General features: G+C 36.7%; 2 protein-coding genes and 1 non-coding gene across 13 annotated transcripts in view; 1 reads left to right on the top strand and 2 right to left on the bottom strand.

Moving 5' to 3' along the window:
* Nucleotides 1-790: 790 nt before the first annotated feature.
* Nucleotides 791-13,966, top strand: RLIG1 (RNA 5'-phosphate and 3'-OH ligase 1). Of its 2 annotated transcripts, XM_003405243.4 has the most exons (7): nt 815-1,019; nt 4,079-4,196; nt 5,970-6,065; nt 6,764-6,880; nt 9,256-9,453; nt 10,499-10,668; nt 12,096-13,966. In XM_003405243.4, exons 1-7 carry the CDS (start codon nt 930-932, stop codon nt 12,282-12,284), a joined length of 978 nt encoding a protein of 325 aa, XP_003405291.1. In that variant the 5' UTR covers nt 815-929; the 3' UTR covers nt 12,285-13,966. The 2 variants fall into 2 exon arrangements, with proteins under 2 accessions (XP_023415165.2, XP_003405291.1); XM_023559397.2 differs by lacking the exon at nt 4,079-4,196 and having other exon boundaries at nt 791-1,019; nt 9,337-9,453.
* Nucleotides 13,050-26,223, bottom strand: part of CEP290 (centrosomal protein 290) — a 100,490-nt gene continuing 87,316 nt past the window's right edge. For 8 of the 10 annotated variants that reach the window (XM_064283760.1, XM_064283761.1, XM_023559349.2 and 5 more), the window contains 6 exons: nt 24,196-24,368; nt 20,478-20,619; nt 17,751-17,824; nt 17,070-17,164; nt 14,248-14,327; nt 13,050-13,280 (listed from right to left, as the gene is read on the bottom strand). In XM_064283760.1, coding sequence (XP_064139830.1) covers nt 13,050-13,280; nt 14,248-14,327; nt 17,070-17,164; nt 17,751-17,824; nt 20,478-20,619; nt 24,196-24,368 — 795 coding nt within the window. Of the gene's footprint in view, nt 13,281-14,247; nt 14,328-17,069; nt 17,165-17,750; nt 17,825-20,477; nt 20,620-24,195; nt 24,369-26,223 lie in introns of those variants that run through there. The other 2 variants (XM_064283759.1, XM_023559370.2) reach the window with 2 other exon arrangements.
* LOC111748481 (U6 spliceosomal RNA) lies at nt 19,941-20,046 on the bottom strand. The gene has a single exon (XR_002784200.1). It is a non-coding gene; the product is annotated as a U6 spliceosomal RNA (small nuclear RNA).

Here is a 26,223-nt window from a genome sequence, read left to right as displayed (position 1 = left end):
CCTTTGTCCAAGCATATTAAAACATGGCAACTTCAGGCTGAGGACTAAGAACTGCAATAAGATATAAAGTCTGCTTTTATTAAATATTCATTTTATCACTTCCCCTTCAACATCCTTTTGAAGTAATGAAGCTAAATAAAGCCGTTGTTTAGCTCTGTAGTTATTGATTACAATTCCTGCCATTTGGACTCTGTTCGAGCTCACATTTAAGATAAATGGGATTCTTATATAAGGTTTGGGGTTGAAATCTGGTTAATAGTATTCACGTGGCTTTGGATTAGTCTAAGGCTAACCTTTGCGCTTACTCCAGGAAGATCAGAACAGGCCTCCATCACATTATGGTGCACAATAAAGCGCAGTCCAAATGGTAAATTTTTTAAATTATATTTTTGGTAACATTTGTTTTAGATGTAGCGTCTTCCCTGACATTGTTCCTGGGAAATCAGTTTTCTTTCCGCTGGGGATATTTCTAACTTCTACAGAACTCCCCCCAGGAATTCATTAAAGAGAACAGAAATGTAGGTTTCCTCAGAATGGTGTTAAATTGCCATCTGAAGTAATTTATCACTTACAACTTGACATTATTTAATTTTCAAAAATATCGTCGTAAGTGTGTCTAAGTACACACAACCCGGAAACCGATCTTTTTTTTCCCATGGTTATCAGAACCGACGGCGCCCGCTGGTTTTCACGCAGATGCGCCTCGAAGCGGTGGGGGGGCGGGGGGACTTCAATTCCCAGAAGGCGTCGCGGCCGAGCGGTAGCTTCCGGGCGTAAATCCCCGCCTCTCGGTTCTGGTTGGGCGATGCGGGGACTTCGCACCGCCCTGGCCGCAGTTCGTCGGTGTCCGGAGTGCAGCGGCGGACTGTGGGGTAGTTTCTCCGGGCTGGAAAGAAAACTGTCTAGCCGCGGTGCCTCTTGGACTCACCATGAGGCGCCTGGGCTCAGTGCAGCGGAAAATGCCCTGCGTGTTTGTGACGGAGGTGAAAGAGGAACCCTCCGCCAAAAGGGAGCATCAGGTACCGAGGAGCGCTGGGAAGGCGGGGCGGACGCGCGTGGACTCTTCCCGCGGCGCTGGCTCGGTTTGAACCCAGGGAGGACGCTTGGCGGGCGCGTTGGAGCCGCCTTGCAGGCCGGGGGCGTTTCGCTGGCGAGATCTGGAATGGGCCCCGCACGCTCTGCGCTCGGTTCTTCTGCCTTTTTATTTATAAGGGAGGGAAGCTACGAAAGAATGTTTCTGATCAGGCGATTCAAACTTGACCTCGCGCGAAAATTGAAAACCCACATACTAAGTGGGTGTTCCTTTCCTGGATCTTTTTAGGTTAGCACTTTTCGGGGATACCCCGTAAGTATTCAGATAGTCACCGCAGCCTGAGCTTTACTATTTTTTAAGAGAGTGGTCACAAGTTGAAGATGTTAGAAGGCTTGCTTTACTCTCTCACCGGGACCCGATGGCCTAATTAGGGTGCCACTAAAGATAAGACCCCGTGTATTGTTACCAGTAACTACTGACTTAATTCTAATTTTGGTGTTCCAGTGTCAAGGTTTTAAACTCTTAGTACCATTTTTACACATAGTAGTCCTCAGTAAAGACTACTGTGAACAGTAGTTTTCAACCAGGATAATTCTTCAATATGTAGCAAAGACCTTGATCAACAGAATCCCGTTATCAATTGGATATTTCCAGCTGATCATACAAAGTGAGCATGTCCATTTGACATCGTCCACACTTCCAATACAGTAGCGACACCGACCTTCTCCATGTCTTCCTGACTGAAAGAAATTTAAAGACAGAGCCCATCCTGTTGTTTCTGTATTCCCAGCTTCTAGGACCTGACCCAGGGTAGGCAGTGGGTAAATATTTGTTGAATTAAAGATTGAACCTGGGGGTCAGTTCATGCTTGTTTTTAATTCCATTCTTTCTACTGTCATCACTGATGTTACCTAACTAGTCTTACTTGCCACCAAGAATGGTCATCCCGCATTCTTCCCTAGTCAAACCCCCAAAATTACTTCACATTGTCTGTAGCATTTTTTTTAAAAGCCCTAACAAACATAATCCCTATGACACAATCTCAGCTAATAATAGTGGTTCTCACTCTAGCTTCCATTCTCACTTTAGCTGATTCTCAACTTTGTATGTTGGCGGGGAGGGGTGTAATTTGTAAAGTACCCTCTCGCAGGAAAAATTAGCCCTTCTGTTATCTTTCCCTAGCTGAGAATAGCTTATAGTATAGTTTATGGTATAGCATCCATATTCTTAACTCTGATTCAAGGCCTGCCATTAATCAGGCCCAGTCAACTTTCTCACTTAAAGTGAAGTCTGTATTATAGCAAAGTCTGTTCCATCCTGTGAACATACCAGGCACAGTTCTGTCTCTATACTTTTGTTCAGGCTAGTCACTCTGTCTGGATTACCTGTAAAGTATTTTTAATTTTTGAAGCCATACCTTCTGCATACAATCTTTGATCAACTCTTGCTCAGAAATTGTAGACGATCACCCAGTTGATATTCACTACATATTTTTATACACACATACCTTGTTTTCCACTATATAGTCTAAAGTTCTTTTTTTTTTTTTTTTGGATTATATTAACATTCTTTTTTTTTTTTAATTTTTATTGTACTTTAAGTGAAAGTTTACGAATCAAGTCAGTCTCTCACACAAAAATTTATATACACCTTGTTACATACTCCCAATTGCTCTCCCCCCAATGAGACAGCCTGTTCCTTCCCTCCACTCTCTCTTTTCGTATCCATTTCACCAGCTTCTAACCCCCTCTACCCTCTCATCTCCCCTCCAGGCAGGAGATGCCAACATAGTCTCAAGTGTCCACCTGATCCAAGGAGCTCACTCCTCATCAGCATCCCTCTCCAACCCATTGTCCAGTCCAATCCCTGTCTGAAGAGTTGGCTTTGGGTATGGTTCCTGTCCTGGGCCAACAGAAGGTCTGGGGGCCTATAGTCTAAAGTTCTTGATCACAAGTAGAGAACCCTGTGTGCTCCTCAGTGTCTTATCCTGCCCTTTGGACATGTCAGTAGCAAAGAGTGCTAGATAGTTGTTATAGAAAGTGTATTTGCTCATCAAGAGCTCCACGTGCAGAGAACTTTTCTGCCTAGGATGTTTGATAAAACACACATCTGGCATCTGGCCTGGCCACCAAAGGATAATTGATATTCACTGATACCAAGGTCATAAATTAGTAATAAGTCCTTAATGAATGAATCAGTACCAGAATGGGGCTAATTTCCTAAGTTTACTCCTACTCTGAAACATCAAGCAACTTCCTGACTTGAGGCCTTTTTTGTTCAGGTATTTACAGGCTCATTCCCTCACTTCAAATCTGCTCAATTGTTGCCTCCTCAGAGAAGGTGTCCCTGTCCCCCTATCTAAAATATACCCCACACTTTTCTCTCCCCCATTTTTCTTAGCCTAATCAACCCTAACATCATATTCTGACTTTTGTTGTTATCTCCCTCACTAAAATGCAAGTTCCACCTACACAGGTACTATTATTCACCTTTATATTCCCAGACATTTTGTAAATAATTGTCAAGCAAATGGTTCAACATACTGAACACTTACTGAATGCCTTGTACTGTGCTAAAGATGCAGAGCTGCATAGGGCACAGTCCGTGGTATCAAGCTAATTCTGGAGTACTCATGTAGTCTTACATTAAACCAAACCAAACCCATGGCTGTTGAGTTGATTACGATTCATTGCAACCCTGAAGGACAGAGTTCAACTGCCCCATGGGATTTCCAGGGAGCTCCTGGTGGATTCAAAGTGCTGACCTGTTGGTTAGCAGCTGTAGCTCTTAACCACTGTACCACCAGGGTTTCCATTACAAATGTAAATAATTACAAAGCTGTGTGGAAGAACACATATTGCTAGAATAGCATAGAAGGGAGAGGGTGATTTAGGATCACTTCACAGAAGCAATTTTTTAAATTGTCCTTAAAAATGAATAGGAGATCATCCTTAGAACTAACGAAATTAAAAAGATTACAGGTGAAAGTGTGTGCAAAGGTAAAGAAGCTGTCTACTTTAAACGAGTTTTCTCTCTCTCTTTAAGCCATTTAAGGTTTTGGCAACTGAAACTATAAATCACAAGGCATTAGATGCAGATATATACAGTGCAGTTCCAACAGAAAAAGTGGATGGGACATGTTGTTATGTTACTACTTACAAAGGTAAAATGAAACTTTAATGTTTTACTATAATTTTTTTTTTAATCATTTTATAAACCTTATAAGTCTGAGATGGGGTATTCTTCATAAACCCTTGGATTAAACCTATGTATAATAGCAAAATCATAAAGTCAAAGTTGTATTTTTTTTATATCATTGTATCTTTTGGGGAAGAAAGGAAGGCAACATTCATTTGATGCTCATTAAAGGCCATGCAGTATGATAAATGCTTTATACATGTTCTCACAGTAAGCTTCATGTTATAGATGAGGAAATCAAGGCTCAGAGAAATTAAAGAATTTGTACAAAACCATATTGTTAATAAATGGCTAAAGTGGTCACGGAACCTAGGTTTGTCCAACTCTAAAGCTTCTCCCCATTCCACTGAGCCTAGTGTAGTACCAATCGCATTGGCAATGTCTCTGACTTTATTTTAATGTACTTTAAAAGAGACAGAAACTTAAAAATTGATGTCAATTATGTTAAGTAAAAAAAAAAAAAGTTGAAAAGAAGAATGTTCTTTGTGATTACTTATGGCTGCTGAGATAACCTCTCGATTCCAGCCATGGAAATAGAACAGTTAAATGGGAATCTAGTGCCTTATGCAAGTGGACACATTCTTGGTATCAGGAAATCCCTTCTGAACTGCGTTTTTTTTTTTTTTTTTTTGATGTTTACTGGTTTAAAGAACAAAGGTCCATTCAACCAGAAGTGACAGAATCTGTTTTTAATCTGGTTCTTCATATTATTTATCTGAGTAGTTAATAGGTAAATAGAAAATGTCCTAGCCAAAATATAATTTTTTAATAAACTTCTGATTTAGATTTTGAGGGAGGTGTAAAAGATTTTTTAAGGCTTTTTTATTAAGATGCTTCATTCAGTTGCATCATTTTATGTGAGTTTGCATACTGGTGGCAATAAACAGGGTTGAATTGCTAAAGTCTCACAAAATCCAAAACGACAGTGTTAACAAATCCATAGTTTGTTAAGAAAAAAGATACACAATATAATAAGGGCATTAAAAGTAAGGATGCATATCTGACAGCAGAGGGTCTGGAGAGGCCAGGGGCAAGCTCCTCCCTCTGTAAGGCCCTGGCAGATGCAGTCTCAGATCATGACCACTGATGTATTCAGGGACCAAGGAGTCCAAAATAGAGTCTCAGCTGAGGATTTTTATATTTTACTGGTCATGTAGGCATGTTCCTTGCTAAGTCACCAGTCTCAATAGCAGACCCCTCCTGTAGTCTTCACGGAGGTGCATATCAGTGGTTTTAACTATTATCACTGAAGAATACTGACATACTACCCTGAAACACCTTGGACCCGTGGTTACAAACAACACTATTAGTATGGTTTCATGCCTTGACCAGTGATGAGCGCCATGCAAAGAAGCTCAGGCTAATTGCAGGCCTGCTGGAGTTAACCCTCACAGCACAGAGGAGGTATTAGTAGAATTATCTGGTTGTGTTTCCAGTTAGGAAAAAGGTAGCCTCAGTTTCTCACAAATGCTAGTTGTTGAAATGTGGCTATGGAATGCTCTTATGAAAGGACCAACTATTTACTTTTTACCTCATTCCTATTATGTTTTAACCATAGAGTCAGCCTTTTTATAATATCAGGCACCACTAGCTCGTATGTCATTAGACTGCACTTCTCTTAAAGAAGATGATACTATTATTTATTTATAGAAAAATTCTAATCTGAGATATCTTCCAACATGGTTTTTTATTGTTTGCCTCTTATCCTTTCTTTTCCTTTTATTTTTGTTTGTTTTAGGTCAGCCATACCTTTGGGCTCGGCTAGATAGAAAACCCAACAAACAAGCTGAGAAAAGATTTAAAAAATTTCTCTATTCAAAAGAAAATTCAAAAGGTTGGTGGACTTGATTTTTCCTTTTCATGATTTAAAGAGTTGAAATATATAGCTTATATGGAATTTATATTGTTCTGTATAATTTAAACACTTTGGAGAAAAAATTGTAATTGAATATTTTTATATATGAAAGAATGTTCTTGAAACATATTTTAGAATGTTTTCCTAATTTTTCTGTGATTCTTCGTTTATAGTATGTCATTTTTTAAATTAAAATACAGAAATTGCTACGTATTATAATGATGTCACATTTTGATTTTCAGTCTTCACAAAAGAGACAAATACGTAATTTTATAATCAGGCAAAAATCTCAAAAGAAAGCTAGTATTTTAAACTACTACATTAAAGTGCCTGTAAGTATTATATAGTTGATATCTAGTATATCTCCATGTATTCATGTATATAATTTATGTATTTGCATTCATAGTGCATAAAAATTAAATTCACCTTAAATACACACATATTGGAATATTGGCTACTTTAGAAAATGTATTACATACAAATGGTGTTGTGTTCAAAATTAGAAATATAAAGTGTCAGTACCTTAACCTTGAGTACAGTCATGTTGTGTGATAATGTGTGGAGAATAATTATATGATACCTGATGTTATGGAGTTTATTACCTGTTACTTTTAATCTGTTTGGTATTTTATATTTTTTAAAGTGCTCCCACATATAAGATTATCTCATTCTTTTAGAATTTTTTTGGAACGTTGAGGAGGACTTCAAACCTGTTCCAGAGTGTTGGATACCAGCGAAGGAAATAGAACAGTTAGATGGGAAGCCAGTCCCTGATGAAAATGGACACATTCCTGGTATCTTGAAATCTCTTCTGAAATGCAGTTTTGTGTTTACTAATATAAAGAACAAACAGTCCATTTAATCAGAAATTATAGAATATAATTCTATTCTGGTTCTTTTTCTTATTTATCTGTATAGCTAATAGTTATATTAATGCAGAATTTCTGGACCAAATTTATGTGAATACCAAGGTGTTTCTTATCAAGGATGTTATCTCAGGCTTAGAATCTTTTTTAAGATATTTTCTTAGATGTGGTCTGTGAAAATTAATAAAGCATTGAAATAGCCTTAAAGTCCTTGACAGGATAGAATGATCCAGTCCGGACTGAGATATCAATAGATTTTTATCTTGAGAGTGAGGCAAATATAGGATTTATGTTTTTGCAAGAGAAGCTCTGGTGGTGTAGTGGTTAAGTGCTCAGCTGCTAAGTGAAAGGTTGGTGGTTCAAATCCACTAGCTGCTCCATGGGAGAAAGAGGTGGCAGTCTACATCTATAAAGATTTACAGCCTTGGAAACCCTATGGACAGTTCTACTCTGTCCTATAGGGTCATTATGAGTTGGAATCGACTACTTGGCAATGGGTTTGGTTTTTGTTTATTTTTGCAGTGATCCCAGAAGAGTATCTTGATGAAGGGAGTTGAAAATAGTTATCTCACTGTAGTTTTTCTGGGGATGGGAAAGTTTTTGGAAATGTATGCAGATGGGTAGGAAGGTACTCCAGCTTAAGAATCAGCTCAACAGGCATTTCTTAAGTGCTGCTTTTGTGCAAAGCACTGTTCTGGTTCTGGTAATACCAAAATGAAGGGCAGACCCCTTGCCCTTGATGATCTTTTAGACGTTGAGGAGAAATTGACAACTAATAGTATGATTTAAGGACTAAGAAGAAAGAATACCGATGGCACGGTGAGAGAGAAGAGGAGTAATTCCTAGTTTAACCTGTGGGGCTAGAGGAAGCTTCCAAGAATTAATGTTTGTACTGAAGCTTAAGAACCAGGAAGTTAGCTGACAAAGAATAGGGAAGGGAAACCTAGGCAAACTCCCAGGAAGAGAAGAGAGCATGGTGTATTTGGGAAATATCAGATTAAACTTCCTTGTGGCAAGAATATTTCTGGATGTATGACATCTTGCGGAGGTTACGAAAATTGAGGCGGGAGATGTAGAATGGGCTTAAACCTTAAAAAGCCTTGTATTGCATCTAAAGGAGTTTGAAGATGGTGATTTTAATTCAGGAGAGTACAGCGGGACTAAGTTTAAAGTAGAACCATGATAAAAATGGGAGTGGGTTTCACTGGAGGCTAGCAGACTAATTAGGAAGTTAGTAATCTGTGTGAGTAATGAAGGCCAAACATAGGGGGGTCACAATGGCATATATGCTGTAGTTTGTCTTATTTTTGGAAAGAATTCCCCCAGTGAAGGAGTTTATTCTGACAAGAGTGAGGTAGGGAATAGCAATAACATTCAACAAATACGGAATACAGATTGTTCAATAAATATTGGAACAATTCAGTCGGTTTTAGAATATTTACTTGCATATGTCTATTGTCCTAAAGGAGAGAAGGTAGAGAAAAAACTTACTCTATGAAAAGCTTTACTTCCATGTCTTAGAGTGATGCTCAATTCTTAATAAATCAGGGAGTTTAAAATTCTTCAGTAAGGGAATGCTGGGTGCTCTGTAGTGAATAATTAATTACAGGTTACTTTTGGGAGCAAGGGAGAATGATGAAAACTAAAGATACAAGGGAAAGATTAGTCTAAAAGACTAACAGACCACATCTACCACGGCCACCACCAGCGTTCAGTACAGTTAGATGGTACCTGGCTACCAACACCAACTGCTCTGAAAGGGATCACAAAAAGACCAGACTTAAGACTGGAAAAACCCTGGGAATATGGCCCCCAGACATCCTTTTATCTCAGTAAAGAAGTCACTCCCGAGGTTCACCCTTCAGCCAAAGATTAGACAGCCCATAAAACAAAACAAGACTAAAGGGGCACACCAACCCAGGGGCAAGGACTAAAAAGCAAGAGGGAACAGGAAAGCTAGTCAAAGGGAACCCAGGGTCAAGAATGGAGAATGTTGACATGTCATGGGGTTGTTAACCAATGTCAAAACAGTATGTGTACTGTTTATCGAGAAACTAGTTTGTTCTGTAAACCTTCATCTGAACTACAATAAAAAATATTAAAAAGCTATAGGTTAATTTCTCAATAGAATAAAAGATGAACCTTTATGATTAAAATAAAGTGGTAAAACTTTTTACTGCTTTTAAAAGTGATATCTGTATGTGATAGAACATCTGGAAAATTTACAACAAAAATAAAAGTTAACTGTAGTCTCAATCCAAAGGAAAAACAATGTAATAAAACCATTTTTCTTTAAATGATAGGTTGGGTACCAGTAGAGAAAAACAACAAACAGTATTGCTGGCATTCCTCTGTAGTTAATTATGAATTTGACATTGCTCTAGTATTGAAGCATCATCCTGATGATCCAGGACTTTTGGAAATTAGTGCAGTGCCACTATCCGATCTGTTAGAACAAACATTGGAGCTTATAGGAACAAATATCAATGGAAACCCATATGGTGAGTGAAGTCTTTTCATTTTTCAGCTATAATAAGTCATTTATAAAGACAGCCTGCTAGGGTCAACTAAAAAAAAATGGACCTATGTAAAGAAATGACTTAACACATAACTTCCTAGGGTTAAAACCATTTCTATTAAGTTTTGTCTATGGAACAATTTATGCATGACTTTAACCATTTTGATATACTAATCTAAAAGGTTGATTTTAGCCTCTTATTCTTGCCTGTGATAGCATGACAGAACTGTGTATGAAAAATAATCTTCTCAGGTGTAACTTTTCATTGCTGTTTAAAATTTAGGTGAACTGAGTTAACTGAAAATGTGTTTTTCATGGCAGGGTCTTCAGCATTAATTAAATAGCTAAGAGTAAATAAAAGACTTAATGATACAAAGTCTTCTATTTACTCTTAGCTATTTAATTAATGAAAAAGGAAAAAAATGTCTTTGCTTTTGATCCAGCTAAGGGGGATTAAAATAAAAAATTGGCAACAGATTGCTTATCAAGCACTAAAACATATCACAATGAATACAGTACAAGTCCTGAGGGCAGTAAGGAGTACATTGTTGACAGGGGGATGAGAAGATAGACCAATGGAGGTTAAAGTTGGAAAAGCACTAATGCTATAAAGAGATCCCAAGTGATTGATTGGCAGGTGTAAGGAAGTTAAACCAATAATTGTACACTTCATCAGAGGCATGGCAGGACTGTTTGGCAGAAATTCAGTGATAGTGGAATGTGGCTGATGGTTTAAAACAGGGGTCAACAAACTTTCTGTTGAAGGCCAGATAGTAAATATTTAGGCTTTGTAGGCCACACCTATGGAATGGGCCATAGGCAATATGTAAATGAAAGGGCATGGCTATGTTCCCATAAAACTTTATTTACAAAAACTGGGGTCTGGCTGGATTTGGCCATGGATATATGTAGAATCTGGAATTTAATGGGATAGGGTGCTACTTTTTCAGTTGGGGAGGTAAATTTTCTCATTCTCTCTGAAAAGTTCCTTTGAATAAATATGGCTGATGGCAAATTTTATCACTTAGGGTTAGGAAGCAAGAAGCACCCATTACATCTTCTTATACCACATGGAGCATTTCACATAAGAAATCTGCCTACATTGAAGCACAATGATCTGTTGTCTTGGTTTGAAAGTTGCAGAGAGGGTAAAATTGAAGGAATAGTATGGCATTGCAATGACGGCTGTTTAATCAAGGTAATGGCAGAAAATAGCTTGTGGGATTATGTTTTATATTCCTATGACAAAGTTGAAATGGCACTAGAAGTCTATCAAGAAATAAAGTATAGTAAAGAAATTTAATTTGCTCATCTCACATGCCACCATTCTTTATATATGTAGCATGCATTGTGTGGGACATCAAGAGTCTGTGATCTCAAGAGTTGTGTGATCGAAGTCTCTGGAAGACCCTGCATACTACAACCCTCTTCCTGGAGATTGATGTTGCATATTAGTGCTCTCTGAGATCCTGTATGGTTTAGTTTAATTCAGTGTATTTCCCAAACTAGAATAGAATCTATTAAGTAAAAAAAAGTGTCAAGGTGACAGTTTATATATACAGAATGAATCATTTTATATTTTTGCCCTTTATACCTGTCTCCTATTTTTGTCTATTTGACTTCTCATAGTTACCTGAAATTCATAATGTTCAAAACTGGACCAAGAGATATTAACCCTCCAACTCCACACAATTCACTGGAGCCAGAAGACTGGATATAATTTTTAATCTGTTTTTATTAATTCATACATCCCATTATCACTTCTTAAAGATTTGGAACTACTGAATCTGTCTACCTCTCCCCAACCCATTGCAACAAGTTTTAGGCAAAGGTTCATGTTTATTACCACTCTCCTAAATGGCATCTTTCAGTCTTACCCTTGTCCTGTTCATTCTGCACAGGTCGCTGAGAATGACACTTCCCTGCATAGAACTATTTAGTGACATTAAGATTGTTCATGATTTGGCCCTTCCTTAAATTTGTAGAACTATTCTCCCCCACACATAAACACCCCTACATTGTTATGTCCTAACCATATATAACTAACTGCAGTAAGAGTAAAAAAACATTCATTCTTTTACCTTGAGGTTTATCACATATTTCCTTTAGCTTGAGTGCCTCCCCACAAAAATTTTCAACTGCTAGCTCCTGTACTCAGCAACAGACTATCATTCACTAAATTTTTATGGAGCCCCTGATTATGTTCCTGGCATGTTTCCAGGTGCTGGAAATACAGAGTCAACAAAACAATGTCTCTGCCTTCTTGAAGCTCACATTCTAATGGGAAGATAGACAGTACATAAGTAAATCTGTAATACGTCAGGAGGAGAACAGCTATAAAAAAAAGGGTAAGAAAGTAGAGATTTACACATGCCTGGCAGATGATACCAAATCAGTTGCCATCAAGTTGATTCTGACTCATAGCGACTGTATAGGACAGAGTAGAACCGGCCCATAGGGTTATATTATACAAGGAGCAGCTGGTGGATTTGAACTGCCGACCTCGGTAGCTGTAGCTTTTAACCACTGTGCCACTAGGGCTCTGGCAGATAATAGGCACTTAAAGTAAGTGAATGAACATAGCATCTGTAGGCTAACACTAATACTTTTTTTTACTCTTTCCAGGTCCATCGCCATCATCTTGGTTTACATTGGCCAATTCCGGATACTTTCATGAATTCAAAACCAGTTATTATCAATATGGACCTGAACAAATATGACTATGCCTTTGATTCTAAATGTTTATTTAGTTATTTTTCAAAAATAGATAATCAGAAATTCAGTAGGCTCAAAGATATAATGTTTGATGTATAACTGGAAATATAATTAAGCTTTATTATATTTGAATCTTAAATATTCTGCAATGTTTAAAAGGTAAAAATACCTGCAGGTTCTTATTGTTCAATGTTGAATATATCAGTATGTCCTCTAGCATTTAAAGAAATGAATTTTCCAGTTGCAAATGTCTATTCAAAATTTTATTCAGAATCAGCAACAGATTTTAAACTCTAGACTTAAAAATGTAAATTACTGTAAGCTTCCAAGCTTGTTCAAAGGCTGGATTGTCCACTAGAACTGGGTAGTCATTTTGACAACAATTAAAGCAATTTCGGGTCATTCATTTTCAAAGTCAAATAGTTTAAGCTCAATTTAATCTTTATAGACATTTAGCAAAACATGGCTCAACCTTATAACCTACATATATTATCATATTTTGAATCCAAGAATCTGAGCACATATAAATAAGTATAAAACTATATATAAACCCCCAACTTTAAATGTTAAAATGTCAATCTTTTTTAAAAAACTTAATCAAAACCTATGAATATATAGCAACTCACCACAGCTCATTACCTATTTGGTAATCATAGCTTATCCTGTCTTCAAAAATACACTTTGCCAATGAGTTAAGAATTTCATTAATTTTATTTACTAAAAATCGCAATTTGAATAAAAGGTACAAGGCAGGGAAAAGGAAAATTCTGCAGTTCAGAAACTTGCTTGATTTCCAGATGAAATTTTAACTTAACAAAGTTAATAAATAGTTAACTTTACATTTACTATAAACAGAGGTGGCAGTTAATAAATGGGGAAATTAACAGGACTTTCCTCTTCATCTTCAAGCTTTTCAGAAGCATCAACAGGACTAGTAAATTCAACTCCAAACTCTTCAGAAAGTTTTTTTAACTTCTGTTCTAAGAGAATATTTTTTTTTACTTCTTCCTTGTAATTATACTTCAGGTCTTCAATTTCTTCAAAAAATGAAGGATCAAAATTTTCCAGTTCTTTTTTCAGCTTTTTTATTTGCTCCTAATAGAAACATTATCTTTAAGAAGTGCACAGGAATGTATTTTCTAGGTTTAGACTAGAGAGATTTAATTGTAAACATAATAAATGCAGAAGTATTTTAAGATTTTGTTAAAAAGATTACATTGTACAGTATATACAATTGACTTATTAGCTGTCAAATCACATTATTTGTTCCATAAGTTATGCCCTATCCTTTGACTAAAATTTCTTAATTTTTTTTAGATTGTAGTGGAACTTAATCTTTCTTCAGACGCATACTCAATACTCTCAGTGAGGCAGTCAAAGCACTTGGCTGTTCATAGCATTAAAGTTATTTTGGTTAAAATTTTGGCTTCAGGCTTCATTTATATTTTATTTACAAATATACAATTTTCAATAAATAACGACCACCTTCTTGTAAATATATTTATAATTAGGGCAGATCCAGGGCTTCTAAGTACAAATTAGGCATCTGAGAAAATGTATATAATATGAGCTTTAAAAGACTACTTAGAACAGCCAGTGATCGCTAGCTAATTCTGCTATTCATGCCCTGCTGTTTACAAAGTCTTAAAAGCAGTAGGAGAAAATCCTTGAGAATTTCAAAAGGTGTTAAAAAAAAACACTGTTGCCAATGTGACCCAAAAGTTAAGAAAATATTAATGAACTATTTTTGTGACAAAAAATAAATTTACTTTTTAATCTTTCCTATTTGTTTTGTCTGCATGTTTACAGCTTTTGTTTGATATTTTTTAACACGTTGTTAGGTGCCATCGAGTTCGCTCCAACTCATGGCGACCCTCTGAACAACAGAATCATGAACATAATGAACCTTGTGTATCAAGATCAAATATTTTAAATATAAAATTTAATTACAGGAATTTTTGGAATCTATACTTTACATGGGTAGCAATGATAAAAATAGTTTTCAACAGCTGTTTCCCCAAAACATTTATAGTTCTAAAATCAAGTATAATTAAATATTTACCTTCAAATGCTGCTTTTCTAGATCTGAAGTTTTGAGCTGTGTCTCTATATCTTTTACCTTTTCCCTTAATTGATCGGTATCTGTCAAAAAAGTTATAAAAATGAGGCTCTGCTTTCTCTCACTATGCATAGGTTCAAGACAAAGAATTTGTTTTAAAGAATAAGCAAGAAACTTAAAAATCCCAGAACCTTGAAAATTCAGCATCTGGTAAACTCTTGTTGGAATATTAATATGTTGGCTCTATCAGCTTTATTCCATAGTAGGCAAAGAGAAGAGGCATCTACTAGATATTAAAAGTGTAGAATAAGGTTAATTTTTTTACATAGAAGAAATTCTTATTTTCCAGAGAAAAATCCTAGAAACAGGAACATTTGCTAGGTACTGTAAGTACAACAGAAGAAAAGTGGACTGTTGGGAACCATAGGCCAAACATCAGCTGGTCAAATGTTCTGTTACCCAATATAGCATTGGCTGTTCCTTGTAGGTAGATACACATTTAGCCTGCAACTACTAAGAAAAACACTTTCAGGCAGGGTGAAGAATTAAAAAATGACTAAGACATGGTCCTGATACTTAAGTAGAAAAACAAAAATACACAAATTTAGCAGAAGAGCCTTCAGTTTAACTTACTGGATTTCCCCCCTGGAGTTAACATACTTCTAATTTTATGAGAATAAGCAAATAGGATCTTTGCTTTAATGCCATCTTTGCTAGATAAATCTTTTAATTTAAATTTTAATTGAAGACTATATATAATGTGTCATGTGGTCCTATTCTATAGCCATTGGAAGGTAGCCTTTTAAATAATGTTAAAATTTAAGAAAAAAAAGGGCAGCAAACACATTTTCATGAATGGGAGAAGCAAATGATCCAATTTAAGGTGCTCCAGGAATGGTCCCCTGATTATAACTTGGAGACAGGATGGACAAGGGAGAAAAACACTTTCCTCATATTATTTTGTGGAGCCTGGTAGCACTGTGGTTAAGAGTTTGGCTGCTAACCAAAAGGTCTGTGGTATTATTTTGTGGGATTAGAATAGGCAGAACCCATCCTTCCTTTGGAAGATAGAGCAAAATATATTTCAAAGGCCTCCCTTGTGTTGTGAAAAGAGCTAATGAATTTTTAGAGTTGACTTAGTGTGATATTTTATTGATCCAGATTGGTAAGGAAATAATGCAGTAAAAGTGGATATTCGGCATTTTCCAAGTATTAATGACTATATTTAGATAGTACCTTAGGCTTATAAAACAATCTTGGTTTGGTTCTAAGCCATAATAACAATCTCTGAAATATGTATCCTTTTCTCCTTCACATAGGCAATAAAAAACTTGAGGGTTCAGAAATTCCCTCTGAGGAAACAGATTTAGAAAGATTAGAGAACTTGCCTCATAGCAACCTAAATAACAGATCTTTGATACGGTGTCTAGTACAGCAGGTGGCTTCTGTAAGAGAGATGCCAAAAGAGATTGACATTTATACTTTTAAGTCACCGAGAGGCAGTGTAGTATAGTGGTTAAGAGTAGGGAGTGGTGAGGAGTTTTGGAGTTCCAGAGATTTAGGTTTGAAGCCTGCCTCTGCACTTCCTAGCTTTTATGACCCTGGGGATAGGTTACTTCTTTGGATCCATTTTATCACATGTAAAATGGAGACAATACTACCTATTACACAGGATTATAAGGAGTTACAGAATGCCTGTAAAGCACTTAGCAGAGTGCCTGGTACACCTCATATATGATCGCCTCAATACAAAGTAGCAACACGACTGATGGTAAGATGTTGAGAAAGTCATAGGAAATATTTAAAGACTGTACAAATCCAAAGTGGTATTATTCCTTTGGAGCAGAATTTGGCATTTCCATCAAACTATCAAATAATGGCATGATTAGGTTAAGAGGTTCACCGTAGTATTATAATTGTAGAAGCTTAGAAGCAAACTAAATGTCCATCAAAAGAGAAATGATTCAATGTGGTATATCCATGCGGTAATATACTGTGGAATTATTTAAAAAATGAGATCTATATGAACAGATACCCATGATATGCATGCATAAATTGTTAAAGGTGAAAAAGCTACAAATGTGTATAGCATGAATCCAAGTTTATACCACCCTCCAAAAACATATATGTATATACATATACATAAAAAAAGTGTGTGTACATATGCACATATGAAATAGGGAAGGGGTTAGTAATCATTTCTCCTGAATGGAAATGGTGGTAGAAAGAGACTTTCTTTTTTACTTTGTAAAAGAAGAAACAAATGTAAGCAATGTTTTATTTTTTAAATCAATAACAGCAAAATGACAATTAGTAACATTTAGAAAAAAATTCTTCAGAGGGCTTAGAAGAGCCTAAACCTAGAAACTAGAAACAACAGACCTAGTATTCATTATTTATCATAGCACCTTGATAAAATCTGTAACACTCAGATGGAACACAAGTAGAAAAACACTTGAGTACTTGTTACTCTTATGAGAGTTACTGAGACCCATTGCTGTCGAGTCAATTCTGACTCACAGTGATCCTACAGGACAGAGTAGAACTGCCCCATAAGACTTCCAAGGAATGGCTGGTGGATTCTAACTGCTAACCTTTTGGTCGGCAGTCAAGCTCTTAACCACAGTGCCACCGGGGCTCCATAATAATCAACTCAAAGGGCTCATTGGGAATATTTCTGTTGCATGGAGAAAAAAACGAGTGCTAAAAATGTTTATCAGGGATTGGTACAACAGTTATTGGAAGTCTCTGAACAAAAAAGGCAAATCCTAATTTAAAAACGTGAGTTAGTTAACATGCCGTAAGTATGTTATGAAATATATTACCAGGTATGGTGCTTTCATCACCTCTTTGGTCTTTGTTAACTTCTATCTGATGCATTAATTCTGCTTTTTCTTTTTCCAGCTGACGATTAGCTAATCTAGAACACAATGATAATTAAAAAAAAAAAAAAATTACTAAAGAATATACACGAGCATTTCTTATAAACCAGTGAAGTACGGTCCTTAGAACTTGCTAATATTTGTAATGGCAAACATTTACTCAATTTTACTCTCAGTGCTTCAATGAAACCATTCTCAGTATGGAATCAAAATTGTTCATTTATTTCTTAATATTTAATTTGATGTAATTTTCAAGAGCAGTTTTTCTATAGGAAGAGCCTAATGAAAATGGGTTATGTAGATTACTGGAATTACAACTATATTTTCCCCTCTCTGTCATTAGTATTTGTCTCTGGGAAGCTAATGTTTAATACATTCTATGCTATCAGGAAGTTTAAATTACAAAGAGCAAACATTAGGATTGGGTTTACCCTTTTTTCAGTATCAATTATGTAAAAGATACAGTGATCGGCATATTAAACCCCTTGCTGTTGAGTCCCTAAGTACCTAAAGAGCCTATTAGGCAGCAAGGTTGAAAAATCCTCGTTTGTAGCTATAGCAAACGTAGTTACATTAAAAAAGGGAAAAAAAAGTAGAAAAAAGTCAGATGAGCATATAATGTACCTCAGAACTTGGAGCTCCCGGTTAAGGACTTGTTCTGTCTTGGCACCTTCAGGAACATGTTTGAGAATCTCAATCTTTGGGCACAATGAAAAGTTAGAAGACAAAGTCTGACATGGAAATTTGAGGTTTTATAAAGATACACATTTTCAAGAAAGCATAATATTAAAAGTTGGGTTTTCAAAAGCACATATGGCTTATCATACAATCCAGCAGTTGAGCTCCTAGTTCTTACCTAATTGAATTGAAAATTTGAGTCCATACAAAAATCTGTGCATGAATATTTATAGTTGTTTAATTCACAATTGCTGAAAATTGGACACAACCAAGAAATGAATAGGTGAATGGATAAACTGTGATACATCCACACAACTGAGTATTATTCAGTGATAAAAAGAAATGATCAATCAAACTAAAAAGACATGACAAACCTATGAATATGAGCTGATTTGATGGACTTTATTAACGACAAAGTGAAAGAAAGCCAGTTTGAAAAAACTACATACTGTATGATTCCAACTATACTGACATTCTGGAAAAGGCAAAAGATCAGTGGTTGCAAGGAGCTGAGGGGGAGATGGGGACAGATGAGTAAGTGAAGCACAAAGCATTTTAGGGCAGTGAAACTATTTGGAATAATATTGTAATGGTGGATACATTATGCATTTGTCGACATAAAGAGTGAACCCTAATACAGACTTTAGTTAATACTGTATCATTATTGGTTCATCAATTTTAACACATACCACATAAATGCAAGATGTTAGTAACAGAAACTGCATGTGGGGGGGAGGGTATGTAAGAGAAATATGTACTTTCTAAGTAATTTTTCTGTAAACCTAAAACTGTTCTAACTGTACTGCAAAGAAAAGCACACAAGTACATCCTGATGGTGTTTTATTCACCTTTCATTCAACAATTATTTATTAAATAATATGTGCCAGGCATTGTCCTAGATAGACGCTGAGGATCCAGAAGTTAACAAAATAGGCAGTCTTTTCTTGCATGGACCTTACACTTTTAGTGGGGGAGGATAAACAATGAACATTGTTGTGATAATAGTGCCAAATGGTAGGAAGGACTATCAAAAAAGAGCCCAGGGTAAGAGGATAGAGTGATAGAAGTGGTATATTCTAGTTAGGGAAGGCATGTCTGAGGAGCCTGCATTTAATCAGAGATATGAAATGAGGGAAGGAACTATGAGAATATTTCGATGAATAGGATTCTAATCAAAAGAAACAAGTACAACGCCCCAAAGCTTGAATGATTTTGGTTTGTCAAAAGGACTGAAGGAAGGTCAATGTAACTAAAACAGTGAATGAGGGGAAAAGTGGTAGAAGATGAGGCTGGAGAGAAGAAACCAGGTGACAGACGAGGTCCTCAAAGATTATGAAAAGAACTTTATAATTTATGAAATCAACTTTATTCCAGGGTTGATGGGGAACCATTAGAAGATTCTGAGGATAGGATTTCTGTGATTTCTTTTTTTTTTTTTAAATTTTATTTTGTTGTTGCTGTTGGGAATATACACAGTAAAACATACACCAATTCAACAGTTTCTACGTGTACCATTTAGTGACACTGATCATATTCCTTGAGTTGTACAACAATCCTCACCTTCCTTTTCTGAATTGTTGTCATTAACAAAAACTCACTGCTCCCTAAGGTTCCTATCTAATCTTTCAAGTTGCTGTGGTCAATCTGATCCCATATAGATAGTTCTTAAAAGAGCATAATGCTCAAGGCAGAAGTTTTTTACTAGTTAAGCTAAACTATTAAACAATGGTTTTAAGAAGACTTTAGGGGATGTTTTTGGTTTAACATTTAAAGGTTAACTCAGGACAATAGTTTCAGGGCTTCATCCAACCTCCATGGCTCCAGAAGTCTGGAGTGCATGAGAATTTGAAATTCTGTTCTGCTTTTTGGGAACACTTTTGATCAGGATTCTTCTATGAAATCTTTCATCAAAATATTCAGTAATGGTAGCTGGGCACCATCCAGTTCTTCTGGCCTTCTGGCAAAGGAAATAGTTGTTCATGGAGGGACTTAGCCACACATTCCATATCCTCCTATCCCTGACTCTCCTTCCTGTATTGTTCCACGAAAATAGGGAGCAACTGTGCCTTGGATGGCCACTCGCAAGCTTTTAAGAACCCAGGCACTATGCATCGAACGAGGAGGTAGAACAGAAGCATTAAACATGTTATTTTCATGAATTTGAGTATCATTTGCATGCAGGAGCCAGGCTAATATCTATGTCTCATTCCAATTTTAATATATGTGCTGTCAAAGTGAGCACTGATTTGCTTTGTTTTAAAAGGATCTTTTGGCAACCATGTGGAGAATAGACTAGGGATAGGGAGAAGGTGAAATGGAAGCAGAGAGACCAATTAGGAAATTATTGTAATAGCTCAGGTGTGAGATAATATCTTGAATAACACTGTTGCAGTAGAGATGCTGAGAAGTGATCAGATTTGGGATATACGTTGAAAATGGACCAGATATAATGATGAAAAAGATAAAGGGTATAAGAGAAAGAAACTAGTCAATGATAACCTGAAGTTTTTGGCTTAAAGAAACAGGTGAATGGTGATGCCATTCACTTAGATGGGCCTTCTAGAGGAGGAATTAATGAAAAGTTCATTTTTATCTGTATAATAAACAATGCCAAGGAGTAGCTTGAGTTGTAAAACACTATTTTATCACATAAATAAAAATTAAATTACTTGCCTGTTGCTCAAGGTCTTCAGTGTATTTCTTAACTTTTTGTTCTCTCTCTGTTGCTTCTCTTACAAGCTGCTTAAGATCAATAATGCTTTGATTTTTTTTGTCAATATCAGTTTCCAATTCTTTCAACTTGGTTTCATACATTCTAAAAGTATAAAGGAAACAACTTGTGTAGACATACAAAACGTTTTCTCCCCCAATGGTTTAAAAGTCAATTCAACTAAGCATACTAAAAATAAGAATATCTTATTATACTGTTTCTTCTAGTAGAACATTTTGCTGCATATTTATTTAGCTTTAACAGGTGATGGCAAAGGATAAGTATCCTTAGTCAACAGATATGCCAATCATTATAGAGTATTTAGGTGTTATCGAAGATTATAAAAAGATGGAACCTGAATCTAATTACTATAAAGGTTTAAATTTAATATCTTTTTCACTCACAAAACAAGAAAATAGCAAAATTCATGAAATTCTGTATTGCTGAATAATTTTAGGAATATATTTAAAAAATGGCAAAGCTTCTCTCTCTGTTATACACACACACACACACACACACACACACAGGACATTCCAGGGAGAGGGAAAAGAATATGCAAAAGCATGGGTGAGAGAAACAGCCTAGGATGGGGAGGTATTAAGCTGACAGAGAATAGGAAGGGGCTAGACTGTGAAAGGTCAAACCAAGGAGATGGGAAATTTAATTTTTCATAAGGCTTTCTGAGTGATATGTCCATTATGTTCCAAAGTATGACATAAAATTAATATTTTTCAACATTTTGTCAAATGTATTGAAGGAAATTAACAATATTTTAATATATAGATTATCTATGGTATACATTCTAAAGACTAAGTACATTATTCAAAGAATTAAAATCACATTTAGAAGAGAAATATAAGAAAAATTCTGCTTCTAGTAATACAGTTGACCAGTTAGTTAATCTGATAAGCTCTCTACTATTAAATCTTCTAAGAAATCTTGAAACACTGGTTACATGGAAACATGCTCTCTTAAAAACAGGACTGAGGTTTCACTTTAAAGAGGTATTAGAAACAAAGAGGGAAGTGAAAATCAAATGTTAGTTGATGCTATGGCTAACCTGGTAGCATATGTGTGTGAGTATGTCAGTCTCCATAACCACAGGCTTGAGTTTTATAATCTACAAATAGGCAAAAAAGTGTGATTTTGGGACTGCAAGAGCCAGGGAGTGAAAACTGACCCCTGTGTATAAGCTAAGATATGGGAAAGGAATCGTTTTTAATGAAAGGGTCATCACAAGGTCTGACACAGAATAGGTATGAATAGGTTTTTTTAGTCAATAACAGAGCAACTATAAGGATTTCAGAATGAGGAAGACCTAATGTGTCATGGGTCCCAAAGAAAGATCTCTAAATCCCTTCACTGAGCTGGGTGTATAATCCCCACTCCAGCCTTTAACATTTTTTGGGGGGTTGATCTATGGAGGCTTGTGGTTCTCAGAATAAGCCTTTTCTCCTTCAACTGATTTCTACTTGGACTTATGTCTTCATTAAGAGGGTTTACTGAAGGTCTACTCTGTATTCAGTTACCTGTATAGCTCAGATTAAAACACATAAATGATCTAAAATGCAAAATCATCTCTACTTATGTTTTAAAATATCATTATCACCCCTTGCAAGTGTTTAGACATTTTATAAACTCTTCTCACATTGACAATCTCTTTTCTAGCCCAACAGAGCCCTTTTAGAAAAGGAAGAGCAGGGATTATCATATCTACTTAACAGATGAGAAAACGTGAATCCACAGAAGGAACTGAATTACTTAAAGTCAAAGTGAGAATGAGGTCTTTGTAAGCCATGGCAGCTACCCGACTGAAGAGACCTAAGCAAGATAGGCCTTTTAAAAATATATCCAGCATGAAGTGCTAGAGTCTAGCATGTACAGGTACTAAGTAAATATTTGCAGAATAAATGAATTTCAAAGTGACTCAAAATTCTTTCTGAGTTCAAACATGCTTGTAGAAAAGAATGAAGGACCAACTGGTATCATTTCCGGCTGAGAACCACTGCTGGGAACCAAGCAGACAAAAGAAGAGAGACCCCTCCCCCACTTTCATACTATCACACTTACTATTTCATTTAACCCTCATACTAGCCCTCTGATATATGATTATTGTTTCTAGTTTGCAGATGGAAAAAGTGAGGCCTAGAAGGGGAGAACGAACAAATCTGTCTTGGAAGAAGTACAGCAAAAATGCTCCTTAGAAGTGAGAGTGGAAAAGACTTCATCTCACTTACTGTGTACATGTTACTAGAAAGGACCAGTTCCTGAAGAAGGACATCAAGCTTGGTAAAACACAGGGTTAGCGAAAAAGAGGAAGACCCTCAGCGAGATATATTAACAGTGGCTGCAACAATGCGTTCAAGCATAACAATGATTGTGAGGATGGCGTGGGACTGGGCAGTGTTTCGTTCTGTTGTACACAGGGTCACTATGAGTTGGAACCTACTCGACAGGACCCAACAACAACAACAGAGCAGGGAAGAGTGGATTCTGAGTACTCTAGGTATGGTGTTAGGACAAAAACCCAGAGCCTGGTCACCTGGGCTGTCCTCTAACCTGCCTCCTTAGCCTTTCTCTTTTCTCTTCAGACTTGGTTGACAGTGGCAAGTGCAGTACAGCAGGACCACTGTGGGACCTGCGGTAGCCTCAGTGCTGAGGTCCCATTCTAGTTTTAATGATGGTGGCTGCCATCTCATCCCCCATCCAGGCCATTCCCAACAGCAAGTAGGACAGATGGAATCCTTGAAGACATCAAAATGGAAACTGGGAATGCGTGGACATTAGGAACTCTATGAATACGGCAAGATAAAGATGAATTTGTCTTTGAAATGGAAGTGAGCAGATGTGCTGGAGAATAAAGAACACAACTCCATACAGAATGGTTTTAAGGTTGAAGCACATGGCCAGGGTCCTATCGATCTCCAGCTTTCAAATATCTCTGCTTAAAGTTAGAAATGAGAATGACACCAGAGCCTTTACCAACTCATCACAGTCATCAGATGACTCATCACAATTATCACCACCATCACTGTGATGATGGTAGTGATGAACATCTGCATGTTTACTGCAATCTTTCACCCTTTCATAGCCAGAGATTTTAGTTTCACAGGCAGGAAAGTTTCATGAGGTGGAAGAAAGCACCAGAAAGCAGAGGCTAATAAGACACTAATACTGTTCTCAACTCAACCATCAGGGGCTACCTGAAGAGAGAGTTGCCCAGGATATAACTCCAGAAGAATTGCAGCAAAGCCCAGCTCAAGTATGCCACAGGCTGTGACAGAAGAGTTCACTTATAGAAAATTAACACAATCAAGAAGTTGAGGCTGTAGATGGAGACAGGTAGGACCTAGGAGAAGTTGGGCGCCATCATTCCGGACACATAGTTGACAGGAGCTTCATGATGCCCATTCAGCTCCAACACCCATAGCTCTGATGGAGTTCTGCTCTGTTCCATGCCCTCCCACTCAAACTAGTTAAACATTTTCAGAAGAAAGTTTTTCACCAATGCTAGGAGAGGAAAAAAGTATTATGTTAAAAAAAAAAAAACAAACAAAAACAGAACAAAAATGTTCATGAGAAGGAACTAAATGAACCAGGTCATAACATATTCCTTTAAAACAAGGATGCCAGAAATAGAACTGATAAACTTTATACAAGTTTTAAACTATTTACTCCTACCTCGTAACAACAATTGATTTCCAGCTCTTGCTGTCAGCACCTTCAAGCTGTGGACCCCTACTTTCTGCAAATTGCAATCTCTTACCAGTCTCTTCTAGTTGAACTGTCATCTTCTCATTTAATATCTCTAAATTATTCTTGGCTATCCGTAATTTCTCTGCAGCCTCAGTTTCCTATCATTAAAAACTAATTAGTATATTATGACAAAGCATATGACTGTTTTCATAGATGCAATATACTCAAAATTATTATTACAAATTAAAATTAAAAACCTGGAGTTCTAAGTGCTGATTAAAATTTCAATCAAAATGCAATGTTTCCTTCACTCTAAAATAGCAATATGGTTATAATAATTAGAACAAGACATCATGTAAATGAGGTTGGAAAAATACATTCATAAGCTTTTTACACTAGTGGTTAATCTGTTTTTGTCATTTTGTTTTCTCTGTAAAATTTTAGGAATAATGGGATATTATTCTGTCTTCAAGCATTTAAAAGATGCATTGTTTTGACTCCCCAATACCTGAAAGACTATGTTCAAGTAACAGAGATTATTTTCACTATTTAACATTCACATTCAATGCATAGTATCACTATGGCTTTGTGATACATTCAGATACTATTCCAACTCTGAAATTCAATTTTTGTTGTTGTTGGGGGCCATCGAGTCCATTCCGACTCATAGTGACCCTATGCACAACAGAAAGAAACACTGCCTGGTCCTGTACCATCCTTACAACTGTTGTTATGCTTGAGCTCACTGTCGCATCCACTGTGTCAACCCACTTCATCTTTTATGCTGACCCTATAATTTGCCAAGCGTGATGTCCTTCTCCAGGGACTGACCCCTCCTGACAACATGTCCAAAATATTTAAGTACCAGTCTCACCATCCTTGCTTCTAAAGAGCATTCTGGATGTACTTCTTCTAAGACAGATCCATTAGTTTTTTGGCAGTCCATGGTATATTCAATATTCTTCACCAACACCACAATTCAAAGGCGTCAATTCTTCTTCAGTCTTCCTTATTCATTGCCCAGCTTTCACATGCATATGATGCAACTGAAAATACCATGGCTTGGGTCAGATGCACCTTCGTCTTCAAGATGCCATCTTTGCTTCTTAACACTTTAAAGAGGTCCTTTGCAGCAGATTTACCCAATGCAATGCGTTGTTTGATTTCTTGACTGCTGCTTCCATGGCTGTTGATTGTGGATCCAAGTAAAATGAAATCCTTGATAACTTCAATCTTTTAATCTTTTCTCCATTTATCATGATGTTCCTCATTGGTCCAGTTGTGAGGATTTTTGTTTTCTTTATGTTGAGGTGCCATCCATACTAAAGGCTATGGTCTTTGATCTTCATTAGTAAGCACTTCAAGTCATTTCCACTTTCAGCAAGCAAAGTTGTGTCATCTGCATAACGCAGGTTGTTAATGAGTCTTCCTCCAATCTTGATGCCCCGTTCTTCTTCATATAGTCCAACTTCTCGGAACATTTGTTCAGCATACAGATTGAATAGGTATGGTGAAAGGATACAACCCTGACCCACACCGTTCCTGACTTTAAACCAATCAGTCTTCCCTTGTTCTGTCCAAACAACTGCCTCTTGATCAATGTAAAGGTTCCTCATGAGCACAATTAAGTGTTCTGAAATTCCCATTCTTCACAAATGTTATCCATAATTTATTATGATCCACACAGTCAAATGCCTTTGCATAGTCAATAAAACACAGGTAAACATCCTCCTGGTATTCTTTGCTTTCAGCCAGGATCCATCTGACATCAGCAATGATATCCCTGGTTTCATGTCCTCTTCTGAAACTGGCCTGAATTTCTGGCAGTTCCCTGTTGATATACTGCTGCAGCCGTTTTTGAATGATCACCAGCAAAATCCTTCACTACTGCAACTCGAAGCTTGAATTTTTTTCTTCAGTTCTCCAGTTCTTTCAGCTTGAGAAACGCTGAGCATGTTCTTCCCTTTTGGTTTTCTATCTCCAGCTCTTTGCACATGTCATTATAATACTTTG

This window comes from Loxodonta africana, chromosome 4 (genome assembly GCF_030014295.1).
Source record: "Loxodonta africana isolate mLoxAfr1 chromosome 4, mLoxAfr1.hap2, whole genome shotgun sequence".
NCBI classification, from domain to species: Eukaryota; Metazoa; Chordata; class Mammalia; order Proboscidea; family Elephantidae; genus Loxodonta; species Loxodonta africana.
This window is presented reverse-complemented; position numbering and strand designations above follow the sequence as displayed.